The 20,493-nt window shown below is 39.1% G+C and overlaps 2 protein-coding genes across 2 annotated transcripts in view; both read left to right on the forward strand.

Moving 5' to 3' along the window:
* Positions 1-381: 381 nt before the first annotated feature.
* On the forward strand, positions 382-14,637 carry LOC109097939 (GRB10-interacting GYF protein 1-like). The gene is made up of 26 exons (XM_042732472.1): positions 382-699; positions 2,007-2,501; positions 2,637-2,700; positions 3,294-3,423; positions 4,624-4,719; positions 4,822-4,936; positions 5,903-6,005; positions 6,148-6,341; positions 6,429-6,646; positions 6,770-6,875; positions 7,088-7,246; positions 7,351-7,478; positions 7,557-7,788; positions 7,879-8,045; positions 8,430-8,527; positions 8,612-8,712; positions 8,799-8,872; positions 9,510-9,641; positions 9,728-9,934; positions 10,071-10,252; positions 10,342-10,499; positions 10,593-10,756; positions 10,842-10,886; positions 11,005-11,116; positions 11,460-13,873; positions 13,949-14,637. The coding sequence occupies exons 3-25, from the start codon at positions 2,666-2,668 to the stop codon at positions 11,507-11,509; spliced, it is 3,006 nt and encodes a 1,001-aa protein (XP_042588406.1). The 5' UTR covers positions 382-699; positions 2,007-2,501; positions 2,637-2,665; the 3' UTR covers positions 11,510-13,873; positions 13,949-14,637.
* A 958-nt stretch (positions 14,638-15,595) lies between these two features.
* LOC109065437 (ephrin-B3-like) overlaps positions 15,596-20,493 on the forward strand; it is a 39,543-nt gene continuing 34,645 nt past the window's right edge. Inside the window, exon 1 of the mRNA XM_042732473.1 lies at positions 15,596-16,807. Coding sequence (XP_042588407.1) covers positions 16,659-16,807 — 149 coding nt within the window. The 5' untranslated portion in view covers positions 15,596-16,658. The remainder of the gene's footprint in view (positions 16,808-20,493) is intronic.

The following is a 20,493-nucleotide window of genomic DNA, read 5'->3' on the forward strand; positions in this document are numbered from 1 at the left end:
CTCATTCATTCATTCATTCATTCTTTATTGTAGCCCCATTGTTTTTGCTTATGTGTGTGTGTGTGTGTGTGTGTGTGTGTGTGTGTGTGTGTGTGTGTGTGTAATAATAGTATATAAAGACATAACAGTAGCCTATTAATGATAATAAATACAATAATAATAATTATAATAATAATAATAATAATAATAATTATTATTATTATTATTATTATTATTATTATCATTATTATTTTTTTTTATTATTGTTAAAAGTAAAGAATATCGTTCGAGTTTGACTGTTGTTCGAGGCGCAGTGATTCTGGCGCATGTTAGCAGTAGATGGCGGTAACGCGCTATTTTAGTTTTCGAGCCGGCGTCAACAAAAAGAAGAAGAAGAACTTCGCGGTTCATTGGATGAATTTCTCATGTGGTTGATGTCCAACAGCCATTTTTGTAAAACACAAACAACAAGACGACCGAGCGAGACAGAAAAAAAAACTCATTGCGACCGTTGCAGATACAGGGAAAAATATATAAAGAATCCAGCATCGAACTCACACGAGACGAGTGTTGAGAACAGAGACATACCAGTAGTTCAAACCATCGGTTCCCGCGGAGCACGTTTGTGCAAAATTAGTGAGTTGTTTAAAGAAGATCCAACTCTGGAGAAAACAGTGGATGGCTAGTTTAGCCTAGCTGGCCAGCAGGCTCGCAGAAGAGGTGCGTGCTGAATCATTTTCACCTTTTTCATGGGAAGTCTGCTTTGTGCATTGGTTGGTAATCACAGTGTAGTTGTAATCGCACACATATGTGGTTGGAGTTCATCGCACTGTGTCAGATGGCTGAAGGGCTCGTTGTGGAGCAGTGAAGGCCTGCAGCGAGGCGCGAGGGCGCAGCGCGAGCAGATTTCAGACGTGACTGCTGCGTTTCCTGCTCTTGGTCCCCTTAAAACGTCTCAGACTTGTTTTGTTTTGTGTGTTTTCTATTACTTCTTAACCTTCATTAGAAAACGCCTCTCAGTTTCAGGCGTGTTGCTTGTTTGTGTTGCATAACAGCGCGGTGAGTGTTACTCGCGTTGAGTTGTACTGTTGCTTGTGGAGTTATGAGTGTAGTTTGGAAAGTTCTCACACAAGCGTTTTGGATGTGTTTTATTTAGTCCCTTTTTGGCTTTTGCAAAATGTTACTTAACCCATTTAATCCCACCAGCAACTATTACCGAGTGTTACGTGTCTAAAAGGATTTGTTTGATGTTTTTTAACACAGAGTAGTCAATTATGTAAATGCAATATAACTAAAACTACTGTTTTGGTGCATAGAAGTTGTATACTTGAGTTGTTGAATCTGTTATTAAGACATTTAAATGATAGACCAGTATGTGTGCGAAATGTTGTTACTTCAATAGTCCTGTGAGTAGTGTTGCTATTGTTAACTAAAGCTAAATGTGCTGTGTGTGTATTTAAACTTAAATTAAGTGAATGAAAAATGTTGCCTCAATTTACAACTAACACACAATGTAAATACTAAAATTACTAAAACGGAAATTAAAAATAAAGATAAACAGAATTATATAAAAAAAAAAGCTCATTTAAAATATTAATAAGTACTGTTATTCAAAATAAATTCTTGTTATGTGTATTGCCTTAAGCTAGCTGAGACTTGTTATAGCATATCATTGGTCTTTTGTTGATTTTGATTGCTTCCATAGTCCTCATTTGTAAGTCGCTTTGGATAAAAGTGTCTGCTTAATGACTAAAGGTAAATGTAATGGTTGATAAATAATGCTTTAAAAAACGCTGCCTGAGATAAAATAGTTTTTAAATGTAAAAATATTCCATCCAGCCTCTCCATTAACATGAGGCTGAACAAACTGTATGAAAACAAACAATGTTGTTTAATGTAAACTACCCAAAAGTTAATTTGATGATTCAAATATGACTATATTCTGTCTTATGGATGCATGTAATGTGCATGCATTTGTTTTGCACAGAAAGCAATCAGTGTTTTTTGTTTTTATTTTTTTTCTGCAGGTGTTAGGAGTTGGGAGATGAATGCTTGGCTATGAAACAATAATTCACACAATTTTTTTAATATAAGTAAAAGAGATCAAGAACTGAGAGAAGTTAACCAGCAATAGTTACGGCATTACAAACTGCCCTGAAGTTATTGTTTTTTTTCTTCAAACAGCAGTTGCTGTTATTTATGCTGCCACAAATTCTTAATCATAGAGTATTTTTGTTTCCTCTGTCTCTCTAAAGTGTTTTCAAATTGCTAATCTTTTTTTTAAAAGATCTGAAGTTACTGGCACATTAGGGTGGCGTGCCGTCTTTTGGAGCTCTTCTATCTGGCTAGATATCCATCAGCCGTTATCTCTCTGAAACTGGCAGCTATTATAATATTCATAAAGAGTTTAGAATTACCAGCTCCACCTCAGCACACAGAACCCCTGTACCGGTCCCGACAGAACCACCTCATTCCCGTCCCCCGTTCATACTGGTCCTTTACAGTCCTGTTCTGTGGACAAGGTACGCACTTCCCCATCACTAAGACATGCTTGTTATATCATTTCAATCTCACATTTTGGTGTGTTTCTGATTATGATAAATAAGATTTAAAAACCTCTGCTTTATTTTTAATTACATTTTTCCTTTGGTTAACAGAAACCCTGAGCCCTCTGGACATATAGAATATGACTGCTGAGACTCTTAACTTCGGTCCAGAATGGTAGTATATGTTTTTCAGATAGTATGACTTTAAATTAGCATGCTCTTTCGTGCAAGTGTGCATTTATGGTCAGGAAATGTGGAGCTATCATCCAAAATTCAAAAAGTTCCCCAAAAAAAATCATTTTAATTTTCTGATGGAAAATTAAAGCCAGAGAAGCTGTTTTAGTTACCATCCCTCTGGCCAATAATTTTGGTCTATTTACTTGCCAAAAACATATTTTACTTGTGTTTGGCACATGCCAAAAAATAACTGCACTTATAAACATTTACAGTGTGTTTTGGATAATCTGACTTTTCCCCTTATTGGTATCCTTTGTGAGAAATATATAGTGTGCAGTAAATTTATGAACTGCCACATTCACTGTGGCTGATTTTTTTCCCTTTCTGTCCTACTTCCCTATACATGTCAACAGGAGGAAACAGATGTTTCCCCTTTGTGTGAATTTTTTTTTTTTTTTTTTTTTTTTTTTTTATAAATAAAAGATCGATCTCTCCTGTCATTTTCTGCATATACACAATCTTGAATCCAGAATGATTCATTGTTTTTACATGGGTGATGGAAATAATTACGATGTTGTCTGTTTTCTTCAGGCTCCGTGCACTATCCAGAGGTGGGAGTGTGACGTCCCCTCCCCCTTCCCCTGCAATGCCAAAGTCCAAGTTGGCCGACTACCGCTATGGCCGCGAGGAGATGTTAGCACTTTATGTCAAAGATAACCAGGTGAGGTGACTCATGGCTCCTGCAATAAAAGTAAAATAAATGAAACCGAACAGTAGGGGTGTAAGAAAATATCGATACACGTGAGTATCGTGATATTTTGTTTGGCGATACTGTATCGATTCTCAAAAAACGGAATATCGATATTAAAATAAAAAAAATCATACAAGATTCATGGCTGTTGTTTCGTTTTGAGTTCATGTCCCGAACGCTAAATAGCGGTCTTCATCTCTGAACTTAAACAGTGACAGGAAATGCTAAAATTAGGGCACGCCACTAATGTTAGCGTTAATATAGTTCGCTGTCTGTGTACAAAGCTAAAGTGTGTCATCATTTGGGCTTTTGTGGTAACGTCCACCATGGGACCGTGGCGCCGGCGGCTGCAGCTTTCTCTCGTGTTGCGGGCGTTTTGTGCAGTTGGGTGGTGATTCCACGTATTTTATGTATTGCCCATGTATATATAAATACAACCTGAAAAACCTGTGAAATCCAAGTTGAAAGGTTCTGAGAATGTTTAACATCTTTATTTATTTTATTGTTTTACAATGGTTTTGTTTTCTTTAGGAATCCTGCAACCACTTTATTTTTCATTGATATTAAGCAGATGTTATTTTTTGTTCAGATCAAAATGTTACGATATCGTATGTTACAATTGTAAACCTAAACTGTGAAGCAGGGTCTAAAAATATACATGGTCTTTTTTTTTTATTTTTATAAAATAGATTTTATGTATATTATACATTTATGTAAAGAATCCTGCAAGCACTTCATTTTCCCCCCTTTACATAATGCACAAAAAGTGGTTCACTAACACTGAATGTTACAGGGACTGATTATTGCAAATGCAGATCCCACTGTGTTCTGGTTACATAATTTTTATTTATTTAGGCCTATTGATTTTGTGCTAAGGTTTGCATATGGTGGTGTGTTTTTAATGACCGCTTTCATAAAAATATATCCTATTCCTAAAATAAGAAATATCCCAATATATCGCCTTGCTTACAGTATCTCAACATATCGTATCGCAACCCCTGTATCGTGATACGTATTGTATCGCCAAATTCTTGCCATTACACAGCCCTACTGAACAGGCCACCTATATAAGTCAAGGGTCTTTTCATTATAGTAGTTCAAGTGTTAATATAAGAGTCAATAATTGTTTGTCGATTACATACCTAATCGAGATTTTGTTTGCGTGTTCAGATCCCTGAGGACATGCAGGATAAGGAGTTCGCTTCTATCCTGCAGGAAGAGCCTCAGCAGCCATTGGCCTTGGTGCCCCTGACTGAGGAGGAGCAGGTGAGTGATGCATATTGTAGTCATGGGGCAAATTTTTGGATATTATAAGTAATATTGATTGTCGTATGTGTATAACTGATTTTTATTTCTCTCACCTTTCAGAGAAACTTCTCCATGTCTGTGAACAGTGTGGCTGTACTAAGGCTTATGGGTAAAGGAGGTGGAGCTGTACCAGCAGGTGTAGCAAGAGGGCGTGGAAGCACTCGAGGTGGTCGAGGTGGGTTGTGAACAATGGTGTGAATTAGTGCTGATGACACATTTTTCTAGGCCAACCTGGAGGTTCATACTGGCACCCTCCACAAAATCCCAATAGGATTTTTCCACCACCTTTGGGATTATTGCAGAAAATAAGCTCTGTGACCAACAAAAGTTGATGATACTTACATGTTTTTTTCATCATGTTAATCTTCACAAATTAACAGAATGATTATGAAATTTGAAGCCTAAATAGAGTCACCAGAAGTAGTGATTATAAACAAAGCAAGGATGTAAAAGAGAACTAATAAGTAGATGGGTCTTCCTGTTCAGCATGAAGACTGCTTTTGGAGCGACATTTAGTCACTTGTTAGCAAAAGCTTAAAAACAATTTGCATGGTTATTATTGATGTATTTTAAGTCATAGAGTAAACTGAAAGTGTCTGGAGCTTGTATTGACCACAGACCTTATTTCAGGCATTTAACCAAAAACCCCATAGACATTAGAGCAATGGAACCAGAAGTGCTAAAATTCTGGGTTTTGGCCTTCAAAAGTATGTCAACATTGCAGCACTCTGTTTGGGATTGTTTGGCAGATGTGGCGAGTGTTTGGAAAAACCCTGTTTGAAAATGGCATTCGTTTTTCCAATTCCGTTTGTTGATTGCTAGTGCAGAAATTACAAGCTTGCTTTAATACATAATTTCTGTATGGACATGGGTGTAAAATAAATTAATTTGTGTGTGTGTGTGTTATTGACTACGATGAAGATCATCCTTCAAGAGACCTGTGTTTCTTCATCTTATATTTGTAAATAATTACAAATCCTGATTTCTCAAGAAATGTCTAGGTCGCATTTAATCTAATCCCAATTTAGTATATTATACAATACATATTCATTTGATAGTGTTAATGGAATTTTATAAATTGTTTTCTTTTCTTTCTTTTTTTTTTTATAAAATGTTTTAATAATTTTTTGTTTGTGTGCAGGGAGAGGCAGAGGAGAGGGTGGATTCTACCAAAGAAGTGTGGATGAAGAGGTCGGTTTTGGCCGAGGACGAGAGATGCACCGCAGTCAAAGTTGGGATGACAGGTGGATTTATACATCATAAAGTTTTATATACAATGTACATATTTGTCTGAATATCAATATGTTTATACCATGCATTTGTATAACTTAATCTGTCAAGACATTGGTGCAGAATGAACAGTCACTCTAGGATTTGCTATTTCAGAGGTGAGCGGCGCTTTGAAAAGCCCTTGAGGCGTGATGGTGGGCGTGGTGGTTTTGAGGAGGGAGGAGCAGGGGGAAGGAAGGACTACACGCGCTCAGACAGCGAAAACTGGCGTACGCTCAGAGAGGAGCAGGAGGACGAAGATGGGGCAGAACCTGGGGGAAGCTGGAGGATTGCTGGAGGCCGTCGGGAAGGTACATTCACTTTTATTATTATTATTATTATTTTATTTTTATTTCTTTATTTTACATTTATTAAAACTTGTCTTTAATCTCATCTAGATGGGGGTCCTCGTTCAGCAGGTTGGCGGGATAACTGCAGTGGGGATGGCCGTCGTAGGAAGTTTGACTTTGACTTCCGAGATGGAGAAGGTGGACGTAGAAGGACTGGAAGTGAGGGAGGAGAGGAAGAGCGAGATGGCCTGCCTGAGTGGTGCACCGATGAAGAAGAAGGGGAGATGGGAACCTTTGATTCTTCTGGAGCCTTCATGTGCATTAAGGTTTGCTTGTCTTACAATGCTTTTCTTTAAATAAATTTCAGATGCATTCTTGCACGACTGTTAAGTAACTTCCTGTTAAGTAAGTAAAGAGATGGATTAAATCAGGTTTGTGTGACCCTTTAGAAAAGCTCCAGAGATGCAATCCCTGAAGACCAGGAACTGGAATTTGAAGCTCTGGAGGAGGAAGAGGAGGGTGGTCAAGAGAAGAAGGACATCCCTGCTGATAAATGTAAGAAAAGCCTTATTTGATGTTGTATTCGGTATGTTCAGTAGGAAGTGACTGTTGCCCTTTGTTCTTCATCATGTAACCTGTTCCGACCAAGATTACTTTAAATGCACATTAATCGTTTAGCGTCCTCCATTTCTCAAGATGATGTATTTCCTCACCTTTTTTTTTTTTTTTTTTTGCTGTTTTCTAAACTCGCCTCTTTTTTATTTCAGCGGACACATGTGAAACAATAGCTGTGTGTGATGGAGAAAGAAAGTCATCATCTCCTCATGCTGTGTCTGCTCCTGCCCCTGTGCACCCTGTTGCAGAGGAAAAGACTCCCAAACCCATAGTTGCTCCTCCATTAAAACCTGCACCCGAACCATCTGAAGGTTCTCTCTCTCTTGCTGTCTCTCTTCTTGTGCATTTTCACTTTTTGTTCCAAGAACATGCAATGCAAAATGCTGTGGACCAAGACTTGAGTTTGTTCTCATAGATGCAGCTCCAGCAGGTGGCACCACAATGCAGATGCAGAGCTCCTCTCCTCCCTCAACCACTGGTACTGAGCTTCCAACAGTAGGGGGAGACACCGAGGAGGAAGATGGCATGAAGCACCTTCAGCAGGTCAGCATGCTTGCTTTTTTTTTTTTTTTTTTTGCTCTTACGATAGAAGGTCCAAGTAAAATGATCTGTCTTTTAAAGGAGGCTGAGAAGATGGTGGCATCCCTGCAAGACACGTCTCTTGAAGAGGAGTGTTTCACTCAAGCTCTTCAGGAGAGCCACATCACTGCGGCACACACTCACACACACCCGAATATGCACAAACACTCTCACTCCACCTCACACACTCTCCCGCGCTCCGCCAGTGCTCTGCCCCTGTCCCATGAATCTGCAATGAAGTGGTTCTACAAAGACCCTCAAGGGGAGGTTCAAGGTGATTCTTACTACCACGTCAATCTTGGAGGGTTTGTATGTGTTCATTACAGAATTAAATGGTGGACTGCATTGGTTGTCTCTCTTTCAGGTCCATTCACTACAGTGGAGATGTGTGAGTGGTTTCAGGCGGGTTATTTTACCATGAACCTGCTGGTCAAACGTGGTTGTGATGAGGGATTTCAGCCCCTGGGTGAAGTCATCAAGATGTGGGGGCGTGTGCCTTTCTCTCCCGGCCCCTCCCCTCCTCCACTGCTGGTGAGGAACACTGTGAAATATAATGATGCTTTGTGCCATGTATTAATAATAATCTACTCAGGGCTTTTTTGTAACGATAACACCATGTTCTTAAATCCTTAACCATGGTAAAATCAAGCACAGCCTTGAGTTGCTTGTTGCTTTTGTAAAATATTCAAGTGGGTGTCAAGAGCTTTAACCTTTTAGGGCAGTGCTCTGACATAATTGAGGTCATGTTACAGATGACCCAAATTCGATTCCCTTTTAAGGCTTTTCCGGATCTCATATCCTCCCATTTTACATTTCCTGACGGTTCTTTTCTCTCCCATTCTAAAACGTCTACACAATAAAGTATTCTAGTTGGATAGAGATACAACTTATTGGTCTGTTTTTCTGTTACTTTAGGGGAACATGGACCAGGAGCAACTGAAGAAACAATTAGAGCAAGCTGCCACTGCAGCCCTGTACCAACAACTTCAGATGAGATTTCAGCAAATGAACAGGTATCACAGACTAGCAATAAATGCATCAGCTGACCAGGTATATACTTGTGTTTTGGGTTTGTGAGTAATGTGTTTGGGTCTCAGGTGTGGGGAGACTGGGATGATGCCTGCGATGAACAGGTCCATGTCAGTGCCAGACACCGGGCCCATGTGGGACATGCCTACCTCAGTCTCTCAGCAGTCAGGTACGACCAGCTGCATTGATGCTTTGTAATAGCCACTTTGTTTTATGAACTGCTTTTGTATCACCACTGGTTTTTCTGTTTTGTAGGCGGTGAGACCAGTCTGTGGGACTTAACCATGAGTAACTCCACTCAGGGTCCAACTCTTGAACATTTGCAGAAAGTATGTAACGTGATCTTGAAAGTGCTTTCAACTTATGCTAGAGTAAAGCTGTCTGTCCTGTTAAGAGTACATTGATCTGGTCTTGATCAAGGGCTCATTGGTGACTAAAGCCAAAAGCATTACATCATTTTTGATGTGAAAGTTTAGCAAATGTGTACAACTGTGCATAGCATGAATCTTGTCCAGTGTCTGTGCTATTACTCTCCAGAAGTTACAGATAAAAATATCTTTGTACCTGTTTAAACAGAGTTGCTCATGTCTCTTAACAGACTAATACAAGCGTTAATCAACGTAGGCATCTATTCCTGTCTCCAGAAGTTTGTTGTTATTCCTTCTTATCTGTATTTTGAAACAGCAGGCAATGGCAATGTTGACACCATGTGGACAAAATGCAGTCAGAAAAACCAATTTGCATGTTACTGTACGTGTACTATGCTTGTGAAGAATTTTATGTAATGCACACTGTACCCATGCGCTATTTGTATATGTTAAAAACCAAAGTAAACTGTGGACTTGGATTAATTTTGGATTAATCTCAAATTAATCACTCCTCTCTGTGATCACATTTCATGTTGAATGTGTAAACTTCACCCATATTGCTCTTTCGGTAACTGAGCCTGTGCTGCCCGTGTGTTAGATCCAGCAGGAGAGGCGTGAAGCTGAACTCAGGAAGCGTGAAGAAGAGGAGAGGAAACGGAGGGAGGAAAAGCGCCGGCAGCAAGAGGAACAGAAGAGGAGAGAGGAGGAGGAGCTTTATAGACGAAAACAGGTGAGCGCATGGACACACTGGGCTACAACTGTTGCACTCTTAAATGTTTATGATGTGTAACACGTTTGTATGTTTGTGTTTTGCAGCAGTGCCGTCAGCAGCAGGAACTGATCATGAAGTTTCTGCAGCAGAGCCAGCAGCAGCAAAGCATGCCAGGGGGCACAGGGTGGAGCGGAAGCCAGGCAGGAGCTCTGTCTCTGGGCAAAGCTACCGGAAAGAGCATGGGTCTCCTGGACCTGGATGCAGAGAGACTTCACAAACAGCAGCAGCAGAGAGCTCAGCAGCAGCAAAGGGTAAAAAAAATCTTGAGCAGTGAATTGTTCAAATGTATCCGAATGGCTGGCAAATAATTTGTAGTCTTGGATTTAAAGAAGTGTTCCTCATATGAGCTGCTGTAGTTTTAGTTCATTATATCATTGTCTCGTTCAGCATGGGGGTTTGACAATGGGCCAGTGGAGTGATGGGCCATCTGGGATGTGGTCAGGAGCTGGCATGGAAGGGAAGGTCGGAGGTGGCAACCCTGCTATGGGCATGTGGGATGAGGCCATGAAGAACCAGGCCAGCCATCGCAACATTGGCCTGAAGAACAGCCACAGCAGTCCCTCTCTCAGGTCGACAAATTAGCACTCACACAATTGACATTTCTATTTAAACCAGTGTTTTTACACACAATGTTCACCCCAAACGTTTGTGTTCTCAGTGATCAATACATGCTGAATCGGCGTAAACGTACTGACGATGAGGACAGGCTTCTGAAGCTTCTTCAGGGGATGAAACCTCAGGATGGTTTCACCACTTGGTGTGAACAGATGCTCCATGTTCTCAACACCTCTGCAAATAACTCCTCCGCAGTGGACGGTAACTGTCACATCTGCCATTCGCCTCTTTTTCCACTGTCTTCTCCAAAAGAAATGGAGATTAAATTTAACATTCTTGCTTTTCTCTTGGTAGTGCCCACCATTGTGGCATATCTGAAGGAGGTGGAGTCTCCATATGAAGTTCATGACTTTATCCGTATTTATCTGGGCGATACAATTGAAGCCAAAGAGTTTGCCAAGCAGTTCCTGGAGCGCCGTGCCAAACAGAAAGCGAACCACCAGAGACAACAGCAGCAGGTTTGTGAAGGATGATTTTTCTAGTTTTAATGTTTGTTCAATTCTCCACACTGGGTGAGTCTTAATGTACTGAAACTTTCCACAGCTGTCCAAGGAAGTCTCTGGATTAAACATGAACTTCCCCCTGCAGGTAGATTACATACTGTTTTACTGGATTTTTAAGGAAGACCTGCTATAATATTTCCCTTTTTAGATTCAATTTTCTATAAATCCATTGTTCAAAGTCTTCCTGGTTTTTCTTCTTACAGTCAATGTTCCAGGCAGCTCACATGAGTAAGGGCGGCAGCGTATACGACACTCAGGGAGGAAAAACAAAGAAAAAGCCTAGCATGATGCTCCATTCTGACCCCAGTATCCTCGGTTAGCGTGCACGCTCGCATAAACACTCACAAACCCCTGCTGGGTTCCATTCAGCTTTACCCATCAGCATGCATACATTACCCAGAATAACCCTTGAACTACTGTTGTTTTAATCTGCATTCTGGCTCCTTGTCAAATTCTCGCTGTCTGGGTCATAGTGAGATCTTCATCTATCAGAGAGGATCTATTTACTGATGTACTTATTGAAAAGCATTTTCTGCCCTGCTTCAAGGGGGAAAAGTTTATGAATTAGTCATTAGTATATTCCCAGATGGGAAATTTCTTGTAGAAAGTCAACCCTCAGACCTCTCAACCTCTGTTCTCCTGTTTCCCACCTCCGCAGGCTACTCATTCCTGGGGGGAGGTGAGCTGGAGCAGGTGGAGGATTACTGACCCAGCCCGTCTACTTGAGTTTACCTGAGGCCTTAAACCTGGAGCAAATCAGCAGAGGAATGTGCACTGCTCAATGAGGGAAGGGTCGGGCAATATTTGTCTATGCCCCCTCTCTCTTTCTCCCTCTTTCTCTCACTCTGCACTGTGAGAGGAGCAGAAGGAGGTTATTGGGAGGTTCGGAGTGAAGAGGAGATCCTCTTCTGCCTCCCTTCAGTAAAGCACCTTACCTAAACCATTGCACTTTAATGTTTTCATATTTGAAATGGAGTTGTCTTTTTTTTTTTTACAATGCAAAAATGTGTGAATATATTGTTGCATATATTATGTGTAGAATATTTGTATGAATATACATACGAGAGGTAGGAACAGCGGTTTCCGCCGTATCAAACGTGGAGGTCGAGAAACGTTGTTTGGGAGATATAAGTTGAGCATCTCCCCTAAAAGACAAACACTGTTGTATTTTATGTTCATGGTAAAGCTATAAAAATATGAATTTGAAAACTTGAAGATTTGCACTTGTTTAAAAAAAAAAAAAAAAAAAGAAAAGAAAAAAAATGTTAGGATAGGTTGAGGATTTTTGTGAGCGCAGTGCAAGCGTAAGAGATGAAGTCTGCACAAATTTTATTGCTTACCGACGTGTATAAAACAAATGCCATGCTTTTATTTTGTTCAATACAATTTTGTACTTCATTGAGCGTGTGTGTGTGTGAATGGACAGAAGTAGATTGTGTTGGCGCTTTTTTTGTACATAGGCTCTAAGGACAGTCAAGCATTGCGTTTTTACCCTCCAGTGTTTCAAAGTATGACTGAGGTGCTGTTTGGCCTGTTTGGCTTTGTTCTAAGAGGGCAATCGGGGTTTGTGTTTGATGAATAAATGTAGCTCCTCTATTTTCTGTACACAAACTACTTGCATTACAACTGTTCCCCTTTCACTCATTCTCAGTCCACAATGTGAAATGTTGACTTCTGTCCAGAAATTAAGCGTGTGTGTGTGTGGATTCTGTTGGCTGGTGTTTTGAGACAGTCACAAGGGCACTGTGATTCTGTATGTCAGTTGTTACTTTTTTGTTGCTGTTGAAAAAGTATGAATGATTTATTTTTTTATTGTTCTATACAAAGTATTTGAACTTTGAGTTGGAGCACTTTCTAGGCTGCTACCTTGTACTTTTTGAATAATGTGTTTTTTTTTTTTTTTTTTTTTTTTTGCCTCTTGAGGATGTTGTATTATGAATGAATGTATTCCAAAACAAACTATGTATTACAGTGCATCTAACAACAAGGCTTGAGTGTCTCGGAGTGAAATGGGACACCCCTCAGCATTCAGAATATGCCTATTGTCAGAGGTCAGATTCTGGGATGCACATGGCCTGTACCAAGCTGACGGTCTCCGGCTGCTAGTGCTCTTCCAGAACTTTCTCACAGCACCCAGAGATTCCGTTTGTCTCCCAACATCTTGATGGAACTGTTGTTCTGCCGTCTTGTTACTTGTGCTCTTGATACAGGGCCATTGAGAGCCAAGGAGTGTGTAGCAGTAATTTTTTTTTTTTTTTTTTTTTTTTTTTTTTAAGATAGACTCTACATGAGTTTTGGGATTGAAATATGATGTTTTGCATCATAAATGTTTATTCACCTGAATCCTCTGAATAGGAAGAGACTGAGGATCGGAAGAGAGGAGATTTCGGTACTTGATCTGTAGAAGAGAAAAAAAAAACCTGCTTTAAGCGTATTTCTCACTATTCTGACTGGACTATATTTTTGTAAAAAAAAAAAAATAACAAAAGAAAATGACTGAAAACAAGCACGGAGAGGTGGATATCAGCACTAACTCATACGCCATTCTGGAGTCAGAAAAGGAGTGGCAACCAGCTGCATTTAGTGCTATAGAGCGTGAGACACGGAATATGTGCGGATCCATTTCATCCTCACACCAAAGGGATGGAGTTTTCTGCATCCTTTGAGCTGCAATCCCCACTGCTCTCAGCAACACTATCAAATGAAGGATATTTCTACATCATTCTGTGAAAAAAGTGGTCATTTTGAATGTTTGATTTAAAAAAAAAAAAAACCTTTATGCCTTTTTAGAACATTACTGTGCGGAGAAACTGCAGATTCTCACGTCTATCAATAATATTTCACAAACTTCCTTCCCTGCTGCGGGTTGAGGAGTCTAGATGTGATGAATGTTTGGAGAGGAGATGAACTGAAGCAAACTCCTCGGTTCTTCACACACTTGAACTAAATCTCAAGGACACAGACTTGTCATGATTGCCTGTCAGTACAATGCAAAATTGAGAGTATTACAGCAATTGTTGACATCATGAACTTCATGGATGCTTGTGAAACAGCTGAACTGCAGTGAAGCAGGTGAGATGCGACAGACCGAGATTGAAAATTGTAAATTTACTTGCGTTGTGGTTTAATTTGGTTTTTGTTTTTCAGTTCTTCCAGGATGGACATAACCTAGATCTCCCTGCTGGGACCATCACACACACACCAGTACACATCATCTGATGTCGTCAAACTGGATTTAGCAAGAGACCACAACTCTTTCTCCACTGTTTCTCTCTTCCTCTCTCTTTCGTCCTGACAGCATAGAACGGGACCCACAGACAGACTAGGTGTGTGCATGCATGTGAAGAGACTTTGTATGTGTCTGTACAAAGACACTCGTACATTCTCCTGTCTCGCTTGTGGGTGAGGTGGGGACTGGATGTCCTGTAAATAATGTAAATGATTTTGGTCCCTGTTGAGTTCTGTCCATCTTAGGCCATCATCTTGGGTGTTTCACATGCCTTAATTGTACAAAATAGAACTGCCCTGGTCAACATTAATGTAACACTCATTAGAAAAACTGCAAGGCTATATGTACACCACTCAGTCATCTAAAGGAATCTGAGTCTGGCTGAGGATATTTCCCCCTATGTTGACTTTACTCATCATACAAGGTGTTTTCAATGTATTGTTGGTATGTTAATGTTCAAGTGAATAACTGCAGTTATTATTATTGACATGTATAGAGATTAAGATTGATGAACATTGGTATATGCTGAAATCTGAACAAGAAATTGTATAAGTTAAAAAAAAGAGGTAGTTTGCCTTCCTCTATCAGTTCGGCACTGATTTTTTTTTTTAAATGTTTTAAATGATTAGGAGGGTACGTACAGAACATGGGGCTTAGTTTTGCTTTGAGAAGATCAAAATGTTAAACTGAAAATAAAAAAATTAAATGCTGAATTTTTTTTTTTTTTTTCTGTCATTATAATTGTTGGCTAAGACCTTAGTTGTTTTGTCTGAAATGTAGTCAGATTTGACTCCTGCTTTGCGGCTGTTTTCCTCTATGAGGCAGTACAATCACACTTATGCTCTGTTTTTATACAGTCTACGCTCATGCTTCACAACCTCAGGGAGTATGTTACATTATAAAGATTCGAGGATAATCAGAGCTGGATTTCTTGATGCCAAATGAAACTAACGTTACTAAAGATAAAAATCATAGTGTTTTCAGTCACAGCGTTAGGAACAATTTTTAGATTCATGTTAAGTCTACACCGCATAAGCCTTCCCAAAGAAACCCAGCATCAGTCTTTTGTACCGTTTTTGACAGATTTTAGATTAGACATAGGGCATAAGGTTTAACTTACACAAAACTTGTTCTGATGTGCCTCGAGCTAACTGTTACGTTACCTGAATAAAGTTGAGGCGGTTAGAAACACGCCATGTTTCTTGGAAATACTGAATTGAAGTCGACTCGAGCCCTACCGTCCTCGGAGGTTACTTTATAGTTGTTCTTCTGATTTGTTGGCCGTAAAGCTGCAGTGACATTTAAATTCAACAGTATTGAAAATACTTCAGAGTGGAGCTTTTCTCAAGACGGCATCCACAAACTCTTCTCGCGACAGTCATCAACACGCGCGCTCACAGTTGTTGCCATGTCCGCTTATTATAAGCAACTAAAAATAGCTTTTCATTATTTAAAATGTAAATGTACTATTTTACTAAAATATACTGTTTATTATTTAATAAAATACTACTCGTGGCAGTTTCTAATAGCTATTTTTAACCCAGGCTGTATTTAATCTATATATTTTTGTCTTGATAAATAAAATTAGGGAGTTATACAGTGCCTTCCCCAAAGTTAATAAATAACTACTAAACCTTTAGAAATGAAAAACAGAGCTCGCCGAATTCGGTTAGGCCTGTTTTATCAGAATCGGTTGCTTGTTTCTCCTGGGATCTGGCAACAATGCTTCCGGCGCGCGAGTCAAAGCGCCAGACTTTGCAGAGCAGCAGAGAAACGGAGAGCGCGAACGGCACGCGTTGTATCCATGGACTACAGGAATATCTCGTTTCTTGTCCCCAACGTTTATGCGTTTGTTGCAGTAGACGTTTACCGATTACTTCCACTTACCTCCTTTCAATGACCTAAACAGGGTTTGTTTCTTGTTTTTATGTCGGACTGTAATTAATTGGGTAAGTAAGTGCTGGTGGACATCCTCACTGTTGTTTCAGGACTGGGACATCATATTTACATGAATATTTTGGATATTAGATGAGCGAAAAGTTCTGGACTTCTCATTTTGGACACCAGATGCGTGTTCTTCACCAGCGTGAAAGTACGACACAACTTAAACACTTTTGTCCACCGAAGAATTTAATTATTTCTACCGGGTGGATGGTAATTTTCTCAACGGGAGTAAAAATATAACTCCGTCCTTGACAGAAATGCTAATGCTGCGGTTGATGGAGAAACATTTCTAAAAAATCACCCGCAGTGGACCTGGCGCCCCGCATCAGTCTGCGTGCGCTTCAAAACATTTAACTTCACCCTATGGACAATAATAATATTGTTTGAAATCCATCCCAAATCAGATTCATACATTGACCATATGGCTTTGCCTTCTCAAATTTGACAATTACTTGGGACTTTCTGTTGAGGTCATGGACTCCTTTGAATGGAACAAAGGAGGTTGATGTTTCTGAATCTGCTTTCTTTTACAAACATTCAGAGGGTTGTTCTCCGAGTCTTTCAGATGTGGATGTTGCGGTCACACCGTCTCCTCAAGCACAGAGGGATCTAGTGAAGTTCAACCTTCCGCCAGTCTTTTGTCTCTATTAGGTCCCAGGCATTTGTCTTGCATATAGGAGGAACATGGGAGTCCAGACGAGGGGACCCTGGGTGGCTATGGCGTTCTGGGACTGGGTCAGTGGATTGGGAATTCTCTTAATCTTCCTGATGGAGAGTTTAGCAGTGGATGCGACCAACATGGAGCCAGTATACTGGAACTCTTTGAACAGAAGGTATGTTGGTGGTTGATGTAAAACGTTCAGTCTTTTAAAGGCTTTAAGCGTCAAATGCCTCCAATTATAGATCTCTATGGTAGTGTAAATAATAGAATTTAGAATAAATTGTAATATTAGTCAATTTGCATTCATGCATGTAATCCTAGCATTAAACTAATTGGAACAGAATGTTGTACCATAGAAAGATGATTCTAATTACATTTTGATTTTGATTCTTTTATTCAAGTTAATTGTAAACAACATAAAGGATCCTGGAAAACCTAAAAATATAATTCAAAAGTTTGATTTCTATAGTCAATATCAATTTTTGTAAACTGAAAAAAATAATAATAATAAAAATGGTGTCGAAACAGTTTCACTCAGTAATTGCTAGTAAGTTTCACAATTAATTACAAAGAAACTCCAGTTAACACATTGAATTAAACTTGAAATTTTAAAGTAGAAAGACTGAAATCATATTTTCTTGTAAAACATACTCCAGTATTTTTTTTTTTTTTTTTTTTGTAAGTGTAGTTGTGCTCCATGTTCTGAAGTTTTTCTTTGTCTAGATGTTTTTGCAAGTATATTTTCTATAAAATGATATCAAGCCATTATCTTTGAAAAGTAATTAAGAAATCAAGGAAATAGGTCAGAAAGTGTGGGAACTATGTACATATAAACTCAACCCCAGTTGGGACAGGGGTGACTTTGGCCTGGGACACAGTCTAGTTAACGGTTTGGACAGACACACTCAACTGAGAGGGACAGGGGGGCATTTTCCGGCTGGCTGCCTCCCGATTATGGGTCGCGTGCATGCCCTCCCTAGATAAAACATTCATGCTTTACCCACAGTGACACAATCTGCAAACCCACGCAAAGGTCCTTTGATTTTTGTCCGTGCTGAGGATGCTCTCTGAACAAGAGGAAAGGAAAAGCCACGTTATGGAGAGTGTAGACCTTGAGTGAGAGACCCAATCAGGAAGTCTCTCAACCTTGAAAAAGAGATGAATGAATAAGTGTAAGAAAAAATACTAGGCAGTTGGTTTAAAAAAAAAACTTTTGAGAACTTCAGAGCTTCACACTGACAGATGGATGGTAGAGAAATATAATTAGAGAAGACGAATATATCTGAGGCGGAAAAGATAAACATGGTTGACTAAAAGAGAGAAGAAAATAAAGATTAAATGGATGCTGAGCCAGAGTTTCAACTTATGAAGTAGAGAGAAGGAATTGAGGGGTTTGTGCAGATAAAGTCATATAGAAAAAGCGTCAGAGAAAGTCGTTCATCCATATAAAATAAATGTTCCTCTGATATCTGAAAAGGTCAGCGTGTTTACTCACACCCCGACAGCCACATCCCTCTCAGGTCATCACGCTCTCTTTTCACTTCAGTCTCACACACATATTGCCCACAAGACAATTGAACATTTCATCATGCACACAGAGATGCCAGAATATTAATTAATATAAAAAACCATTATGAATAGCATTGTACTGTTAAGTGTTATAGAGATATTTTTTTTAATACTCTGACGTATTGATTGCATGAAACTAAATGTTCAGTGAGAGAAAAATGGTAGTCTGGGATGTTTTCCATCAGGAATTGATTGGATCATGACATGACAAAAATGGAAAACATGACCGAATGCAAGTTTATTGAAACAAGGCTTCGAAGGTTTCCTGGCAATTGGTTAATATAACCTAATAGACCACAAGTCAGGGGTTTTCAAACTGGGGTACAGTAACCCCGTGAGGGCTGCAAGGGGGTGCTAGATGGTCTGTGGATTTTTTTATTTTTATTTTTTTTTTATTTTAGGGTTGTTAATTATTAAGATAATATGTTAACAGATATATTTATAACACAAAACAGTTAAATATTTATCTTTAAAAGTGTTTAAGAAATAATTCTGAAATTTATTTAAAATGTTTGCTGCCAGGTTTATACATTTAACATTACATGACTGGTGGGCGCAAAAAAAAGATATATTAAGCTTGCAATTTTTTTTCTATTGCTTACACACACAATTTTTACTTGTCACACAATTTCTGAAACCTGTCACTCAAACACCAGAACCACACACCAAATCTGCAAAACCATACACTAATGACTTTGACTAAGTTTTCAGTTTCATAAAACACTTTTTGCAAAACACAACACAAAATTCTCTATGTAACACACAAAAATCTAACAGGAATTAATATTATGGTAAAGGTGTTTGCAAATGTTTGCTTTTGATATTTTGAATGCAGTGCTTCATTTTGCAAGAGATGTGAGGCATTTTGCATTTTGTGTGTGCAATTCTTGGATTTGTGTGTAAAGTTTTGAAAATGTGTGTAAGCAGTTGAAAAAAAACTAAAACAAAGCAAATGTTTTAGAGATAATATATTTACATTGGGTTACAGTAAAGTACAGTAATGTAAAAATCTGGGTTTTTTCTCTCAAACAGTATAACTGCATGCTTGTATATAAAAAATATAAAGTTGTTTTTATATTTTGGGACTACATCATATTTTGGGATTTTTGGGATCAAAAAGTTTGAAAACTCTGCCCTAAAGTAATGCCAGCAGAAAGAGGAAAAGCAACTTACCACTTCTATTTAAGATTACAAAGATTTTTTTTTTGTTTGTTTGTTTTTTTTTAATAAAGTGCATTGATGCATAATTTACAATAAGACCAGAAACATTCATTAAAATGTAAACAGGGTCAGTTTTGATTTCATGTTGTTGACTTTAACCTGACAACACTCAAAGGTCTTGTTAAGTCATGTAGTACGCTGATGTCTGGAGAAAACCATTAGTAACTCCATAGAGCCTGTGTCGAGAGAAAAAAATGATGTTGAAACGGGTCAGACAGGTTATGGGATGGAGGGGTGCGTGGGAGGAGAGGAGTGGATTTCGGCCCCTCAATGAGCATAATCAATGGTGAGCATAGACTGTCTCTATGCATCGCTCCGGGGGAAGTTGTTGTACAACTCTGTGCCTCAAATGAACATTAAAAATTGAATCCTTCATGGCTCCCTCAATATTTAATGAATCTGCTGCTAATTGGAGACAGATAAAAGCTTTCTTAACTGGGTTAAGCGTTTCACATTAAAACGTTTTAAGGGTAGGGAAAGATACTTTGGAAAACTGACAAGCAGAGCACAGAGCCTACATCAGATCTTCAGACTTTTGACTGTTTTACTGTAGTTGCGGTCGGTTTTTTCTGGCCAATCTTTGATTGATTGGTTCTCCTTTGCTGAAAGATCTTGTATGGAGCCTTTCTAGGGACCGAGAGCAGAGTGAGATTAAACGTTGTTAGTGAAAAGAATAGATTTGGGGTTTGTAAATGTGCTTCACAGTGCAAGGCCCTCCCACATCTCCTAGCCATTTGTGTGCGAGAGAGTGTTTTTTTGAAGAGATAAGACCTCATAGAAAATGTTACATTGTTAAAAGAGAGATTGTGATTGTGGCATTAAATGGACTGAAAATGGAATTGTACCACTTGACCTCAGTTTCCAGGGGTGCGAGAGTGGGAGGATAATCCTCTACACAACACCCCTCCATTAGTTCATCATATGGACTGCTCCATCATCAGACAGGCAACAATGCCATCTGTGAAGGGATTACTACCTCTATACACACTTTCTGTCTTGTGCTTTTTCTTTCCGGGGTTAATGTCTTTCTCCCTCTCTATCACATTCCCTTCACCTATTCATCTTCTT

Source organism: Cyprinus carpio, chromosome B10, assembly GCF_018340385.1.
Source record: "Cyprinus carpio isolate SPL01 chromosome B10, ASM1834038v1, whole genome shotgun sequence".
Classification (NCBI taxonomy): Eukaryota; Metazoa; Chordata; class Actinopteri; order Cypriniformes; family Cyprinidae; genus Cyprinus; species Cyprinus carpio.